Source organism: Alternaria arbusti, assembly GCF_024043155.1.
Source record: "Alternaria arbusti strain BMP 1465 chromosome Unknown scaffold_22, whole genome shotgun sequence".
Lineage (NCBI taxonomy): Eukaryota > Fungi > Ascomycota > Dothideomycetes > Pleosporales > Pleosporaceae > Alternaria > Alternaria arbusti.
In genome coordinates this window covers 300,622-317,456 of record NW_026249962.1, presented here as the reverse complement: position 1 = coordinate 317,456, position 16,835 = coordinate 300,622, and the positions used below count along the sequence as shown (strand labels likewise).

Sequence of the window (16,835 nt, the reverse complement as noted above, 5' to 3'; positions counted from 1 at the left end):
GAAACATCGAAGCACGGTTCGCTACAGTGTGTCGTACCTCACCCTACTACCCCAACGCTTCTGACACTATGCAAAAGACAAAGTGGTCTCGTGAAAGCTTGCGCTTGGCACTCAACATGCTCTCAGCAACTGTCGGTCTGGCATTCTTGCACGTTCCATTGGACGATCTCCTGTATCCTCACCGGACTGTATGAGACCAGCGAGAAAAAGGAACAAGAAAGAAGACCTCAGAGTAGAAGAGACACGATGTTCAGCACGTCGAAGATGTGTATATAAGACCTCACATCCTCGACTCCAAGTCTAATCATCAGCTCATCACAACAATCACTACAACAAGCATCTTCACTTCCACAACACCACTCACTCTTACAACTTCCAATCGTTCTTTCGATCCCAACAACAACTTCAACATGCAGTTCTTCATCACCATCCTCTCCCTGGCTGTCGCCGTCTCCGCTGTTCCCCAAGGCAACGGCAACGGAAACACCATCTGCAAGGGCGGAAACGAGAGGGCAGTCTGCTGCGCTTCCAAGGATGCGCTCGTCGGCGCCCTTGAGTGCGTCACTCTCCCTATCAGCGTCCAGCAGCCCGGCTGCGATGGCAGCATCCGCTGCTGCGACATCGGTGACCAAAAGGATGTGAGTTATCCCCTTTCACGCTCGCCTCCATCAACTCATACTAATCTGCAACACCAACAGGGTATCGTCAACGTCAACGCCCTCAACTGCGCCAGCGTCGCATAAACAGATCGGTCACACATTTCGAGGCATGCAACAATTTTTCAGGGGACGGGGATGGGAGCTACAGGAGGACTGTTCGCAGGGGCTTTGCTGGATTTCTACTTTGCTCATTCTGGGTCTTCCGATGATTTCTTCTCTTTCTTTGGAGGATCGCTTTATGAAGTGGTGTCTCAACTCTTGGGCGTTCAATTTTAGACATGGGCTAGATGTTTTGGTGTTTATTAGAAAATGCGATTCATGATCAAACCACAAATATGTCCCCGCGTTCAAGAGCTTGATGCCTCATTCGGAAGTGTACTGTCTGCACCTTTACGCTAAGGATTGCAGTGCAGAACCGCTCGCTTGTCATGCCTGGAATCGTACAGCTTCGTCAGCTTAGCCTCGTCATCCTACCTGCTCGTCCGCGCTAGAGTTTGCAGTGCACCCTTGGATACTTTTGGTCAGACCCATTTTTGGCATGATCCTGCATACGTGAGATCCTTTCGGTGAAACTTTGAACGAGATAGCACTTGCCATTGGTTACACCCCTGCCATTCATCATGCACACAGCCCGATTCTACATCTCTGAAGCCAGCAACGGCTCGTGCTCGCTAGAGATCGCAGTGCAATATTACCCATCCAATGTTGCGCATTTGCTGTCCGGTCACTACGGCGCAGCAAAGGCTACTTCTCAGCCTTGCTTTCTGACCTGCTCTTCCGCGCTAAAGATTGCAGTGCAAAGGCCCGCCATGAGGTCGACAGTGTCGCGCAACGCCAGAACATGCAGCTTTGAAAACCAAATGCACATTGGTTGCGCAGAACGTATCCCGCATACTCAGCCATGCCGACGTACCGCCCGCGGACTGGACGACGTTCGGTACTGTCGCTATGTTGAAACCTTAACTGCAACATCTCGCCCTCCTCATCTAGATATAAAAGCCCGAGGAAAATACATCATCTAAGCGGGCAAAGAACATCTGGTCCCGTGGCATAAAACTGTCGAGTCTGCCCAGGTGCTCCAGGGCTGCGACAACACACATTCACTCCCAGGTTCGCCAGACCCTGTCCTAATCTGGCAGTTTCCCAATGGACCATGGATTATAGTGACATCCAAACATTACAACGCATCAAATAAATCCCACGTGTTCTGGCGACTTTTGTACCAAGTCTCGAAGAAAACGTGACAGCAATCCCGATTAGGCAAGTTTTGGCTTGGCGTGGATTTCAGCAAATAGCACCAATGACTTGGTGGACCTGCGTGAAGTTGCGACCCAGCGCCTGCTCTCTGCCACAGCCACCACCTGAACAGACATAGTCCAGCGAACTATCTCGAATAAGAAGGATCATATAAGCCGCACGTAGCATCAACGCATGGGATATTGTTGATAACATGACTTTTATATTCTATGCATTGAATTCCCGGTATATCATCCCAAGAAACAGATCCAAACGCCGATCATGCATTCATAACCTCCCATCCATGTTCCCTTTTCCCTTTTCCCTTTTCCCTTTTCCCTTTTCCCTTTTCCCTTTTCCCTTTTCCCTTTTCCTTCCTTGTTCCCATCGACATTTAATCAACATACTCAGACCGCACCTTCTTCGCCCTCCTCTTGTTGGCCTTGAAGTGCTTCTTGCTGTTCATCTTCATCTCCGTTGGATCAACGTCTGCCTCGAGTGCAGCGACCATCTTAGCTTTCCTGCCACTGAGCTCCTTACCCTGCTCACTGTATTTGTAGTGGAAAGGTTGGTTAACCCGTCCCATACCTTGCCCGGGACCGAAGAAGCGTTTGTCCATGCGTTGTGTCTTCTCTCCTTGGACGGGTACGCCAGCGTCGAGCTCGTCGTCCATCAGCGACATATCATCGTCCAGTGCACCGGCGAGGGAGGTGTTGCCGGGCAGGGATGCGAGAGGGTGATGTCGGCGCTTGGCGGGAAGATGGTCGACGTCGTAGAGTTCGCGGTTGAAGTGCTTGGGGTCTAGCGGTGGGTCGGTGGGTGGAGGGTGGCAGAAGAGAATCTTGCCCTTGACGTAGTCCTTGAGGATGTATCGCGCCGCTCGAGACTCGTCTGGCTGACCAAGACCCTGAGTGGAGAAGCCCCTGGCGATGGCGTAGGCACGTAGGATTTCCTCGGATGTCAGAATACCAGTTCCACCCTCTTCCATCGGTCGAGGGTGGATCTTCATTCCGTAGAGCGCTTCAAGGAAGGGTTGCGGGATGCGACGTGCGACAAGACCTGCGGGCCCAGTGTACTCGCGAAGTTGGTCGATCGGCAGTACACCAGCACACACGAGCTCGGCTTTGGTTGTGGCGAAGTTGGGGAACACTAGACCAGGGCAGTCGCAGAGCATGACCTTGTCGCTGAGATGGATGGTCTGGAAGTGCTTGGTCTTTCCGGGTGTTGCAGAAACCGACACCTTCTTTGCGCCAATCAACGCGTTGATCGTGGACGACTTTCCGACGTTGGGGTATCCGACAAGACCAATCGACGTCTTTCGCGGCTCGCCGTTTGGTCCGGTATCAACATCAGGCGCATGTTGAAGGAACAGGGCTTCAAGGTCCTCTGTTGTTAGTATCCGCGTGCGCTCATCGCCGTCCGCCTCTGCTTGGCTCGCGCCCGGTACGTCGACAGTCTCTTCGTCCACCCACTTTTCCATCTCTTCCTGCTTGTCTTGCAGGTCAATCTTCTTGGCTTCTTTTGCGAGTTTGTCGTCTTCTTCCTCGAAGTCTTCGCCTTCATCAGTCACAAGCTCGTCAGAGTCGCCGGCATCGTCCGACTCGTCGTCGCTTGCCTCCAACTCAGCACGAGCCTCGTTCATCTCTTTGGCGAGTTCAGCCGAGAAGAACTTGTAGTTGATGCCAGCTTCGGTGAAGTAGTCGGCCCAAGCTTTCCGTTGCTCCAGCGTCATCATATCCGCCTTGTTGACCAGCAACAGATTGTTCTTCTTCGGGTCCACCTCCTTGACGTAGTCCTCCAAATCCTCTGACCGGAACATGAGCGGGTTACGGGCGTCCACAATCTGCACGACCAGATCCGACCGTTCAATGACACGCCACAACTGCCTCCAGACTTCGAGATTGCGCTCGAACGGTGTGAGGAGAAGATCGTTGTTCTCTTGCAGCTCCGCCAAGCCTCTTCGCCACTGTAACAACGATGCCCTCTCTTTCTCGTCCAACTCTTGTGGTGTAGTGTCCTTGTCCCAGTGGGGTCGCCTCGGTACAGTCAGTCGGTTCCTGTTTTCCTTGTGCTTCTTGGTGACGTTGCGCTCCTCAAGCGGCGAGAGGAGGTATGGGTTCTTCTGGTCCTTGTGGATAATCTTGACGTTGTTCATCTTCTCGGCGGTGAAGTCGGTTCCGGCCAATTCTGCAGTGGAGAGGAAGTCGTCGAGGGCGCCTTGTTCGGTGACGGAGCGCATCTTCATGTACGACGCCTCTTTCTTCTCGTTGGTGATGTACTTAAGGATGTTAGTATGAGTCGCGTGCTCTACTGGGTGCCACCCAGAACATTGCGCACTGTTCCTACGCATGCGCAATATCCCAAGCATAATCATCGTGGATGTAACACACCTTCTCGCCATTCTGACCGGTTCGCTCGATACCGGCGTTGAAGTTGCCCTTCCGCAGATTGTCGCCCTTTCCCTTGCTGAACCTGTCGTTCATCAGGCTGTTACCCAGCCCGACGCTCTTTTTGGATTTCGCGAGCACCATATTTGCGGTTGACGGTGCTGTATCGTGTGGTTGTGGCGTTTTTGGCCCAAATAGAGGGGTGAGTGGAAAGAGAAAGTTGCGACGGAAGTTGCCCCACCACGTCATTCACCGATTGCCTCGCCTAAATTATTTTTCGAAGACCCTTTTGTAAGCGCGCCTTCCCCAGACTTCCACAACAACACACTCGCCACTGCCATACGACCTAACCGCAACTCTCACATAAGCCGCCAAGATGCCTCGCCGAAAGTTCATGTGAGTCGAGAAATTGAGAGGCGCATTTGAAGTACCCCGCTAACCCCGCGACAGCGATAAGAAGAACGCGACCAACTTCCGTCTCGTCCACCGCGCCCAAAATGACCCCCGGATCCACGACGAAGATGCCCCGCAGATGGTCTTTGCCGAGAGGGCCGCACCGAACCAACGCGAAACGGACGAGCCCGCAGGAAGTTCGCGTGCGTCGCAATACTCGGCCGCGACAGGACGCAGCAAGATCAAGTCGAGACGCGAACTAGAAAGCGAATATGGCGCCCAAGTACGGAAGAACGAGGGTGAAGCCGCCAACTACGGTATCTACTACGACGACACCGAGTACGACTACATGCAGCACATGCGCGACCTGGGCTCGGGCAGCGGCGACTCCTACTTCATTGAGCCCAAGGCGGAGAAGAAGGGAAAGCAAAAGATGGACTTGGCGGATATGCTGCGCGACGCATCGCTGAACGACAGCAGAAGCCAGGCCGATCTCAGCGTGAGCAGCAACATCAGCAGCGCGAGCGAGCTATTCGGAGAAGACATGGCGCCCTCAGAGTTCGTGCGCAAGACAACCTACCAAGACCAGCAGAACATCCCCGATGCCCTCAAAGGCTTCCAACCAGACATGGACCCGCGCCTACGCGAAGTGCTCGAAGCGCTCGAAGACGAAGCCTACGTCGAGGACGACGAGGACATCTTCAACGAACTCGCCCAAGACGGCTTCGAAGTCGACCAACGAGAATGGGACAGCGCCGACCTCTTTGACGACGAGACCGACGATAGAGACCCCATGGACCGCTTCCTTTCAGAAGAAGACCCAGGCTGGGAAACCGACGACACAATCAAAGCCTCGTCCCCCAAGCTGCGCGCTCAGAAACCTTTAGCGGACCCCACAGACCCATCCTCCCTCCCCGCTCCAGACGAAGCGCCCGCCCCCGCCGACGCAGCAGATATGGCGTACCTGGATGAATTCAAAAAGTTCAAACAAGACGTGAAAGCCGCCAAACCCACTCCCGGGAACCCTAGAAATGGTGCCGCCGCAGCAACAGACAACCAATCTTTCATAACAGGCGCCTCAGCCCTAACAGCCGGCGGCCGCCGCAAGAAGCGCAAAGGCGCCAAAACGTCCACATCGGGATACTCCATGTCTTCCTCCGCGCTGCACCGCACAGAAGGCCTCACACTGCTCGACCAGCGCTTCGACAAGATCGAAGAAGAATACGCTGACGACGATGGTTTCCCCGAAGATGACTACGGCTACGACGACTCTGCTTCCATGGTTAGTGGTATGTCGAAGATGAGCGGCATGAGCAAAATGAGCGGTATGAGTGGGTGGTCGAGTAGTGAGGCGCCGCCGCTGCGTGGCGATTTCGATAGTATCATGGATGACTTTCTGGGGAGCCATCATACTGCCGGAAAGAGTGGAAGAAGGGTTAAGAAGGGCAAGCAGCAGAGTGGTATGGAGCAGTTGGATGAGGTGAGGAAGGGGTTGGGTGCGCCGAAGGTTAAGCCGCAGGATAGGTTTAGTGTGTTGAAGGTCTAGGGAGGAGGAATCTTCTTTTCACTTCGCGTTATGATATAGATGACTTCATGCATTTGCTGGCGTTTTGGTGGATGGGTAAAAGGGATCTGGATCATAGGCTGGGACATGTTATACCCGTATTACAAGTATACAGTGGAATGAAGAGATGAACGGAAAATATACACTGCCAAATGCTTAGCCTAGGTTCTTCAAGATGTAGACAGACAGTCAATGCCGACCATTTACCTCCTGAAGGACCTAGACGAAGACTTTGGCAATATATCCTTCAGCGTTCTCATTCATTTGTTGATCTCATATACATCGTGACACCTCTTGTACGTTCCTTTTTCATACCATACCACGTCCAGATACTGATGTGAAATTCTCCATCCTTCGCTTCACTACCATACAACACGTCGTCTCACCCAAGCGGACCCTAAGCCTTAGGCTCAACACTGCTCTGCGCAACACCCCTCTGCAGCGCCTTCTTGCTAACAAGCCTGAATCCACCGACCAGCATAAGCACCGCGAGCGAGCCCAGAACAACAGCCAGCGTAACAAAAGCACCAATGACGCCACCAACCGCAGGCGACATATCGCTGCTACCGTTTCCACTCTGCTGAGCAGTAGTAGCGCCATTGTCCTTGACGAACGCAGCGCAAGCTCCAGCAGTGTTACCACACTTAGTGCACCACTGCTCCGTAGTAGTAATAGCAAACTCATTCAGCTTGTCCTGGAAGGTAGTCCACGACACCGCGTTCTCGCTGCCGCCGAAGAGGGGGAAGACGGTGGGTTCACTGGTGTTGCTAGCCGTGCCGTTGTGGAACAGGAAGCGGACTTGCAGGTCATCTCCGTTGGGGAAACCAGAGTCAACATTTGCGTTGGTGAACAGCTCGAAGACCATAGAGCTAGCGTAGTCGACAACGCCAGTGAAGTCGTCGCTGACTTTCTGCAGGTCGGCGAGACCGAAGAAGGACATGAAGGTTGCGTAGGCGCCGAATTGGATGCCGAACTTCTTGGAGCCGGAGGTGCTGATGATGTTGTTCATGTATTCGAGGATTTCTCCTGCGAGTTGCATACCAGCGACTGCGCGCATGTTGTCGCTGGCGTTGTAGGCGAGACCCCACTCGTGGGCGTCGGCGAGAGTGCGGAGCTGGGTGAGGGTGGTGTTGGTTAGGGCGTCGGAGTTGGGGATGCTGGAGTTGTGAATCTCGGCTACGTGGATGGTGTCGTAGACTGTTCATGTTAGTTTAGCTTGTACATGAGGATTGGGACGAGACATACCGACGTAGGCGTTCTTGAAAGACACTTGCTCATCGCTAACCACGCCGTTCATCGAAGGAACGATAGAGGAGTAGAAGTCCTTGGAGCTGGACGCAAGGCTCTTGTACGCCTCACTGTCGAAGTAGGAGTTTGAGCTGGTCTTTGCGTTCTGGCAGCTCGACGCATCCTGCAGCCAGCCATTGTCCTCAGAGCCGGAGCCGGTCTCGATGGTGTTGACTGGGATGAGCTGGTAGCCATCCATTGGCGCTTGTACGCTCTGGCCATTGGCAAGAGTCTGAACCGTCTGAACAGGGGGGTAGAGTCCCTGGAGGAAACCCATGGCTGAGTTCTGGAGAACATTGTCGACGGGTGCTTGGACCTGAAGCTGGGACAGCTTGACTTCATCCTCGCTGATACCGTGGATCTTGGAGTCGCCAGACAGGTAACGTGAGCGGTAGTACTGGCCAGATGTGTAGACCTGTTCGTAACCAAGAGCAGTCAGGTTGGTGGGAGCAAGAGCCTTTGGTGTACGGTCGCCATGGCGGTGGAAGATGTAAGCTCCAAGTACGGTCTCAGCTGCCTCGGCACCAGCGAGCATGGAGAGAGCGGAAAGCGCGACAACAGACTTCATGGTGAGCAATTGAACGCTTGTCAACGAAGGAAGCTGTTCACGGAAGCGAGTGAAGCAATTAAACCTAGGGCAAGGCGGCGAATCTCACGAGCAGAGGTGGGATGGGGAAAGAGTAAAGGCGGACGTCAGGAAGGACTTATACCAGCTATCTCGCTGCATGCCCCGCTGAGTAAGTAAACCAAGCTCGGGATTAAGCTACAGCAGCTAGATAGCAGGAGCCATCCGCCCAATCCGAAGAACAAACAGCTCATGATGTAGCGGGGCGCTTGCCTGACAAGCATGGTTCTTTCCGAATCTCGCAGTTCGGGAGGGGCAGGTGTAAGTGGGGGTTAGAGCGACCCACTGCCCGCGACAAGCTTTTTCCGCGCACAAGGTATCTTTGGCCGAGAATGACATTCGCGCTGAATAAGTAGTAGTCAGAATGACGATACGTTATTCATCTGTCGCGGCCGTAGAGTATCTCGCAGACGCCGCCAATTGGCACATCCATTACGGCATCTGTTCCCGTGCTCCAGAAGCCTTTCCAGTCCACCTCATCTTGTGCGCTAAATTGATATGCCGAGAAAGAGCTTCGTCGGCTGGGAGGTGCACTGGCTCTAGTGCCCTTTTCCTTGTCCTTGTCGGGTAGCTTGTCTGTGACTAGCACCGGGTCGCGTACTATCTGCCCAGTCATGCGATCGACAACGGCTATCTGTGCGCATTCATCGACGAGGTTCTCGCAGCTGCTCAGCGGTAGTGTGAGGTAGCGCGTGTTGTAGCTTGCAAGGGCAACGTAGATGTAGATGACTAGCACCACCAGCCAGCACGGCACCGCGAGCGCCCACCACCGGTTCGGGTAGTAGTGAATGCCCATCTGGTGCAGCATCGGAGCTGGTACATAAGCCCAGAGGATGTACATCAGGAACGCGGCGGAGCTCCCCAGGTACAGTGCAAAGCCGTAGTATTCGTATGTAGGCACTTTCGGCGAGGCCCGGGGTACCGTCGGCGCATGCCGTGCCGAGCTCGCGAGATTCGTGGGTGTGCTTGTGCCTGTGGTATGCGAGCCAGCTCTAGTATATCCTTCCACATCCGACGAGTCTGGTGTCGTAGGCCTCGAGGTTGGACGGCTGAACGCGGGGCGAAGTAGCGAGGTCAATGATGGAGATGGCGGTAGCGGAGTCGGGGGCCTGTTGTAGAAGGGTGGGAATAGCGCAGTCGCAGTATGTCGCGGGAGATGACTATACGATTTAGAGGTTTGTAATGGTCGAGACGTAGGCGCTGGCTCCTCTTCGTCCTCTTCATCTTCGCTGACTACGTCCTCCACCATGAAAGGGTCCTCGTCTACATCTTGGTTGTCCTCTACAGACGCCGCCTCGGAGAGAGCGCTATTCGATATTGGCGATAGAGGAGTTGCTCCTGGACGAGTCGCGGAGCGTGGAGGGGATGCTATGGCACTGTCATCGCGACTTTGACCATCAAATGACGTCAAGGTAGGCAAATTGGGCGTAGACTTCGAATAGAAACCTGAAGGAAGGGACTCCCCTCTACTGTGAGGTGGCATGTCGTTGAAGTGTGGTTTGGCGCGAAGTGAACCTCATGCATTGATCGCGTGCTTGAGCCTCTCAATTACGCGTTCGCGCTAGCGGAAGTATTCCGCGCCTGCCCAGGTCGGCAGCTATCAGCCCCGTGTAACAAAACCATCTCATCTCCAATCCAACATCAACTACACAGATGGCACCAAAATCCCCCAAAACGGCTTCTCTAAGGACTCTGCAGCTGAGGAAACTAAGAAGACGCGACATTTGCTTTTTTCAACAAACCCCCATCGCCTGATATGACCCACGATCCGCAAACTGCACCTCCCTCTGGACTAGAATCAATGCCATGAGTGCAGACTCCCTGCGAACCGGCCCGTAACGGAAAGACTGCAAGTGAGGCAATACAGACGGCGCTTCAACGTCTGTACGGGCTGTCTTTGTCAGTATCGTTGCTGTCGCGGTTTCCTCGGCTAGTCACCTACGTTGCTTCCTAGCACGCCGTCTTCTCTGACGAAGCAGACATGTAGCCATCAGGATGAACATCGGTATACATGTTGCGAGAAGAGCGAGAACGGATATTGTGTTATCTTTTGACCAGGTCATCATAAGATGTGCGCGTTGGTGGGTGCATCAACGTCTTCGCCGGTCTATCATATATGCTGGGAAAGCAGATTTCTGCCATAGTTCTCATGTTCAGAATTGACGAAAGCAGCTGGTGTTTAGGATTTCAGCTTCGCGTCGCGATACAGATCAGGCTAGGTGTGGTGCAATCCCATTTGGCAGAGGCTGAGCGTGCCGAGATCCTGAATGTACGAGGCTACACACGTTAGAATCTCGAATCGACGAGGTTCAGCATGTCGGAATTTGATTTTGAACAGGCTGCATGTGCCGAAATCTCATTTGAGCAGGCGCAGTCGTTGCAGTTTCGACGAATCAACCACCGGTGTGAGCTTCAAACCAGATTCTGTTATATACATTGCATATATCGGTAAGTACTGCAGATACCATTGGTTAGGCATGCATGCACGATGTGGCTGAAATCGGATTTTGCCAACAGGACCCAGGGCTGGCAGGCGCCATTCACGTGATGCAGTCCCTCACGTATCCGACAAGTGCCCCGCTATCAGCCTGGTGTTCAAACATTCTTCTTCCTCTCATCTTCATATTTGCGCTCACATCGATGCTTCTGCGCGCGTCGATCGAACCTTGAGTCTTTCAACAGTTTTATCCGCCCTAATCATGCCGGAGAACAGATACTCGCGACGCATTCCCGACCAGATATGGGACCGGCACAAATCCACCATTTTGCGCCTGTATCTTTCAGAAAATAGGCCCCTGACAGCTCCTGGTGGTGTCAAAGATATCATGTACTTCCAACATGGTTTCTCTGCAACGTGAGTGCATGACTAAAACCTTCGTCTCACTTTAGGTCGCAACGTTGACCTGACGGCAGCAAGGCACAATACGAGACGAAGCTCAAGAAATGGCGTTCTTTCAAATACGCATCTGCACATGATCGAAACAACCAAGCATCGATACTTGAAGGCTACGAAGGGGACGATCTGAATACGGAGGGACATATCGAAGCACCTGAGGTCAATTTCCGCAACATTGCGATAAGGACCTCCTCTCCCCATCGCTCTGCTATTCAATCCGCTCCGCTCAGTCCTCGAGCGCTCGGCCTCGTCTCATCAACCTCAAGTAGCCTAAGGCAGGATCTCTCATCGGTCTCGATGTCTAGTGTCACGATTCCATTTCCCGTGTTTCGCTGCGAAGTTGGATCAATCTTTACCCAGAATCATACATCATCTTACGATGCGACCCCAAGTGTATATGGACTGTGCGACTCCGCTTGGGACGTCCTAAACAGCTTTCCATCACATGCGACAGACCTGTTAAGCGATCTTGCTGTACCGGATTTTGCAACCTCGATGATACCTGTTATCTCGCGCCTATTTCCAAGAGCTTCACTGGCAGCTCACATGATCCTTTTCGGCAACAGCGCTGCTATTGAATCTGCCATCATAAGCATGTCTCATCCGAGCGCGCTGCCCCTTCTTCGCGAACAGAGCATCGATCATCAGGTCGTATACATGGTCCTCCAACACCTGATCAACCATGACGACGTTGTTCGTACACTTGACAAGCCGAAAACGGAACTCGACCGATTTTTCAAGGCAGGGATAAAGCACTTCTTCTCTCTTGGACCCACTGTTCTCAGCAGTATCATCGAGTCTACTCAAATACCCTACCATCTGGCCTTAATACAGAGTGTGTTCCGAGCAGCGCTATTCCTAGGGGACGGAGCAATTCTGAATGGAATCCTGAGCATAGACTCAGGTAGTCTCGTAAATCGATCTGTATTACTTGGAGAATCCCATTACTATCCATTGGAGTACACGAGTCTCTATGGACATATTCAGGCAACGGAAGTTCTTCTTGATCATGGCGCTGATCCCAACCGGCAAAAGGGCAGATCATTCCTAACCAGTGTTGGGTTCAGGCCATGGAAGGCCCAAGAACAGTTTTCCATTTCAAGAGTCCCTATCTTACGGCTGTTGATTGCTCGGGGTCTAAACATCGATCCAGATTCAGCTGTGGCACGAATGGAAAGTTGCAACTTGGATGAACTGCAGCTTCTAGTCACCTCATGTCTAGATCAGAGCTTCAACGCATTCTTCATCTACGAAGGTTTACCGATAGTTCTTCTACGACAAGACTGGGATGATTCACTCTCCAGCATAATCAACACTATCATTGAGCGAGCGTCATCTGACTATATTAGCCATCAAGAACTTTGGGAGTATGTACTATCGGAATCGCTCGCTGTTGCGGTACTACGCAACCACTCATCCGCATGTGCTATTCTGCTTACCTCAGGAGCAAAACCAAATGTCCACTGTTTGATCAGTGCTGTACGAAGGAACGATCTGAGATTCGTCAAAGACTTTCTGAAATGTGGTGTGGACCCTAATGCCCAGCGATCGAGACCGTATGTCGAGAGATCGACTATTTATTGGCGGAAATACGATGCGATATACCATCGGGATCAGACCTGTACGGCTCTAGGTGAGTCAGTCACGAGTCGATCGACAGAAGCTTTTGGAATTTTACAAGAGCAAGGATTTATCGAGAAGTTGTCCGATCAACCGGCCGGCTTTGTCTCGGCTTTTGTAGCAGCGTGTAAAGTTGGCAACAGCACTCTCATCGAACAGCTTCTGGCACTGGAAAGCTTTCCGGGAAAATTACCAGGAATAGAAGAAGCGCTTCAGACTGCCCTAGAAGAAGACCAACATCATATTATCGAAAAGCTGCTGTCTGTGGGGGTCAAACCGACGACACGGTGTCTTGAACTAGCAATCGGAAACAAGCAGTTGACAGCTGTGAGGATGCTGGCCAATTGTTTCGACCTGACCGCTACGGTTGAGACGGAGATTCGTAACGGCAAAATTCCGCCTTATCAGGACGAACAGTATTACGCGAATAGTATACTATTTGAGGTTCTACGATGGGGCAATCGAACGGCCATCGGTCACATACTCTCGCTTGAGTTCCCTGTCAACGCGCTTTTCCACGTGAACTACAAGCAGTTCCCGGGATGGAACCTAGATCCAGGCTTACATCCGCGTGGGCGCGATGCGTCCTGGTATCTTACACCCCTCAGCGCGGCAATATTGAAAGACGACATGACTCTAGTAAGCGATTTGATGGCTCATGGTACACAAGCTGTTCTGTATCACTCGCGACTTACATCTTATCGAGGTATTTTTCGGACTGAATCACCATCAGAAACAATGATCTTGACGCCTCTTACCGCTGCTGCCATCAAAAAGAACATTGCCCTGATTGAAGAGTTGTTGCAGATAGGGGCAGACCCATTCGACAACAGTGCCCTCTTCGTGTGCGCTGTACTTGACCTGCCAGAAATCAGCGCGGTGCTGCTACATGCTTTCCAGAGTCGGTACCCAAATGGTGCAAAGAATCATGGCTGCGATGCTCTATACCAGACAATACGAAGTAAGAACGCGCGGCTGTTCAGTCTTTTTGCCTTCCACATCAATCTTTCTGGGCCTGTCGCGAAAGATCACGGGCGAAGTTGTTTCGATGGTCGCCGTTTCGAATCGAATACCGTATGGACCAGTCCACTTGGCGAAGCGATACGTCTCCATTCTGAAGGCAACGGTGCCGACGCAATGTTTGAACTCCTTTTGTCTATGGTCAAGGACCACAGCACTGTGGTGTACAGAGACTCTGAACGCGGCAACATGACCTGTCTACTCTCTGCAATTTACCTAGATTCTCTAAAGACGGTTCATAAGCTGCATCAAGCCGGCGCAAACATATCGCTACCAGCCATGGGAAGCGTCATTCGGACACCACTACAGGCAGCAGCACAGGTCGCAAGTCAGGAAATCGTAGAGTACCTCCTAGGCCACGGAGTCGATCCGAACGAGCCGCCATCAACCCGATCAGGCGCAACAGCCCTTCAGCTAGCCGCAATTTCGGGAAATGTCAACATTGCAAGTATTTTATTAGATGCAGGAGCCGATGTCAACGCCCCACCGGCCTTTTGCGACGGGAGAACGGCGTTTGAAGGCGCCACAGAACATGGTCGCGTCGAGATGATGAGATTCCTTGTTAGCAAAGGCGCGGATCTTCTTGCAAACGACAACGAACAACATCGACGCGCCGTTATTCTGGCAGAAGATAATCGGCAATACGCTGCGAAAGCTCTCGCTGACGAACTACATGCTAGGGTCGTAGCGAGCCAACAAACGAGTTTCATCAACATGGGTGGACAGTGGGCTGGATCTGAGATGCCAGACTTTGGAACCTTGTTCTCATGAACGAGGGGGTTCCCATTGAGCCTGTTTTCTTTCTCTATTCGTATGGCTTTCATAGTCGATCATTCAACATCAGACAAGCCAGTAAGGCGATGACAAATTGGTCTCACGGGCGTTTTGGATCACTTTCTTCTATCAAAACGACACTGTTCTCAACATGATTTCCTTATACTAAGTAGCGAACGTAATATATGCCCATCGCTTACCCACTCTGCTGTGTGCGTGTCTTCGCGACGCCAGAGTTCAATGATCATCGTCTGGTTCCTATAGCTTGTCATCAACCCTAGGTGAACCCAATCAGCGACCCATTGCAATTTGTCGTACGAGCGGCTTTGAGTGAACCTTTGCAACAACCCTCATCACCGATCCCAAGCAGCCTAAATCGAAGAGCTCGAACACCCATAGCATAAAGTAAACCGAGCATTCAACAGACGCATCACAGATAATGTTCACAACAGCCAGCAGATTGAATGCAAGTTCATCATCATTGCAGCACTGTCTGATCAACCAAGACGATCATCTACAGCTTACTAGCCTCCCCACTCGTCCTGTTAAGGTACAAAGGATCCCTCGGCTCAATCCCATACTGCCTACACAGCTCCTCGCCCTTCTTCTGCTGCGCCTCAATCCTCGCCTTATGCGCAAGACCCCTCTTATTCTCATTCTTACCCAGCTGCAACAGATGCACCTCATCGGGTCCGTCCACGATCCTCATCGTACGGCCACTCGACCACATCTGCGCAAGCGGGGTATCTTGACTCACACCTGCACCACCGTAGGCCTGCATGGCCCAGTCGATAACCTTGAGGTTGACTTCAGGGACGAGCACCTTGACTTCGGCGATTTCTTTAAGCGCGCCCTTGGCGTTTGTTTCGTCGATCTTGATGGCGGCGTTGAGGACGGAGAGGCGGGCGGCGTCGATTTCGATACGGGAGCGTGCGACGCGCTCGAGCATGATGCCGTGTTTGTTGAGGAGCTCGCCGAACGGCTTCTTGCGCTCGTCGTTGATGCGGGCGAGGAACCATTCTAGCGCCTTCTCGGCGGACCCGATGCTGCGCATGGCGTGGTGGATACGTCCAGGTCCGAGACGGCCTTGGATGATTTCGAAGCCGCGGCCTTCGCCGAGCACCATGTTGCTGGCGGGGACGCGGACGTTCTCAAAGGTCACGTGGCCGTGGCCGTGGGGTGCGTCGTCGAAACCCATGACTGACAACATGCGGTGGACTGTGACACCGGGGGTGGTGTTGGGAACGAGGATGACGGATTGTTGCTTGTACTTGTCTGAGTTGTTGGGGTCGGTCTTTCCGAGGACGATGAAGATCTTGCAGCGAGGGTCGCCAATGCCGGATGACCACCATTTCTGAGGGTTGTTAGTAACGTGGTAAAGGAAGGAGGGACAAAGGGTAACTGACCTGGCCGTTCAGGACGTAATGGTCACCATCCTTCTTGATAGTCATCTCAATGTTGGTAGCATCACTCGACGCAACCTGAGGCTCTGTCATCAAGAACGCAGAGCGAATCTCGCCCCTCAGCAGCGGGTCCAGCCACTGCCTCTTCTGTGCCTCGGTACCATACTTGGCAATAACCTCCATGTTGCCAGTATCGGGAGCAGCGCAGTTGACAGCCTCGGAAGCGGTCCGGCTCTTGCCCAGGTACTCAGCCATGAGGCCGTACTCCAGGTTGCTGAAGCCAGCACCCTCCTTGAAGTGTGCCTTGGGCAGGAACATGTTCCATAGTCCAAGCTCTTGTGCCCTCTTCTTCAGGTCTTCGATGATGGATGGATGTGACGAGAAGCGCTCTTGGACGGTCTGGCCAATCTGGCGAACGTATACGGCGTCGGCGGGGATGCACTCTTCTTCGACGAACTTCTCTACCTATGAACAGTTAGCATGTAGTTATCCAGAGCTTGCCAAGTCACCTACAAGGTCGAGTGTCTTCGCCGCCCTCTCGCTGACAAAAGGCCGCGCGATGACGGGAATGCGCTGTGAGGCGGAGATATGGCCATCCTTGCTGTTGCTAAGCAGATCGTAGGCGCGGTCGTACGGTACAGACATGATTGCGTGATATGAAGAGAGGATGAGGTAGGGAAGAAGGGTTCAGAGAGGAAATCCGGGGTAGTTTAACAAAAGATGCGGAGACGAGTCGTCCGTGGCTACTGCTTCGGTCATTGATGTTGGGAGCTAAGAGTTGCCGAGGTACGGGATGCACCACCTCCGCTTTGGACCTCGTAACTTGGCTGTCTCACACCACGCAGACGTGATGCCTAGGTGCTTTGCCGATGGCAAACGTATCTTTGAAAAGGGTATCGTTGGCCGAGGCATTGATGATGGTCATGTCGTTGTAGATGCTGCGGTTGTACTTGGCGATAGCTGCAATGGAC

At 52.8% G+C, this 16,835-nt stretch overlaps 7 protein-coding genes across 7 annotated transcripts; 3 read left to right on the top strand and 4 right to left on the bottom strand.

The window, feature by feature from the left end:
- Window positions 1-410: 410 nt before the first annotated feature.
- On the top strand, window positions 411-743 carry J4E86_010514 (uncharacterized protein; the record flags this gene model as incomplete). Its single annotated transcript, XM_051451012.1, has 2 exons — window positions 411-638; window positions 699-743. The coding sequence occupies 2 exons, from the start codon at window positions 411-413 to the stop codon at window positions 741-743; spliced, it is 273 nt and encodes a 90-aa protein (XP_051297909.1).
- A 1,546-nt stretch (window positions 744-2,289) lies between these two features.
- Window positions 2,290-4,426, bottom strand: J4E86_010513 (uncharacterized protein; the record flags this gene model as incomplete). Its single annotated transcript, XM_051451011.1, has 2 exons — window positions 2,290-4,173; window positions 4,286-4,426. 2 exons carry the CDS (start codon window positions 4,424-4,426, stop codon window positions 2,290-2,292), a joined length of 2,025 nt encoding a protein of 674 aa, XP_051297908.1.
- A 232-nt stretch (window positions 4,427-4,658) lies between these two features.
- Window positions 4,659-6,221, top strand: J4E86_010512 (uncharacterized protein; the record flags this gene model as incomplete). The annotated part of the gene is made up of 2 exons (XM_051451010.1): window positions 4,659-4,678; window positions 4,733-6,221. The coding sequence occupies 2 exons, from the start codon at window positions 4,659-4,661 to the stop codon at window positions 6,219-6,221; spliced, it is 1,509 nt and encodes a 502-aa protein (XP_051297907.1).
- Window positions 6,222-6,636: 415 nt separating this feature from the next.
- Window positions 6,637-8,094, bottom strand: J4E86_010511 (uncharacterized protein; the record flags this gene model as incomplete). The annotated part of the gene is made up of 2 exons (XM_051451009.1): window positions 6,637-7,436; window positions 7,485-8,094. 2 exons carry the CDS (start codon window positions 8,092-8,094, stop codon window positions 6,637-6,639), a joined length of 1,410 nt encoding a protein of 469 aa, XP_051297906.1.
- Window positions 8,095-8,530: 436 nt separating this feature from the next.
- On the bottom strand, window positions 8,531-9,634 carry J4E86_010510 (uncharacterized protein; the record flags this gene model as incomplete). The annotated part of the gene is made up of 1 exon (XM_051451008.1): window positions 8,531-9,634. The coding sequence occupies one exon, from the start codon at window positions 9,632-9,634 to the stop codon at window positions 8,531-8,533; it is 1,104 nt and encodes a 367-aa protein (XP_051297905.1).
- A 3,771-nt stretch (window positions 9,635-13,405) lies between these two features.
- On the top strand, window positions 13,406-14,458 carry J4E86_010509 (uncharacterized protein; the record flags this gene model as incomplete). Its single annotated transcript, XM_051451007.1, has 1 exon — window positions 13,406-14,458. The coding sequence occupies one exon, from the start codon at window positions 13,406-13,408 to the stop codon at window positions 14,456-14,458; it is 1,053 nt and encodes a 350-aa protein (XP_051297904.1).
- Window positions 14,459-14,975: 517 nt separating this feature from the next.
- J4E86_010508 (uncharacterized protein) lies at window positions 14,976-16,509 on the bottom strand (the record flags this gene model as incomplete). Its single annotated transcript, XM_051451006.1, has 3 exons — window positions 14,976-15,815; window positions 15,868-16,329; window positions 16,378-16,509. 3 exons carry the CDS (start codon window positions 16,507-16,509, stop codon window positions 14,976-14,978), a joined length of 1,434 nt encoding a protein of 477 aa, XP_051297903.1.
- Window positions 16,510-16,835: the final 326 nt, after the last annotated feature.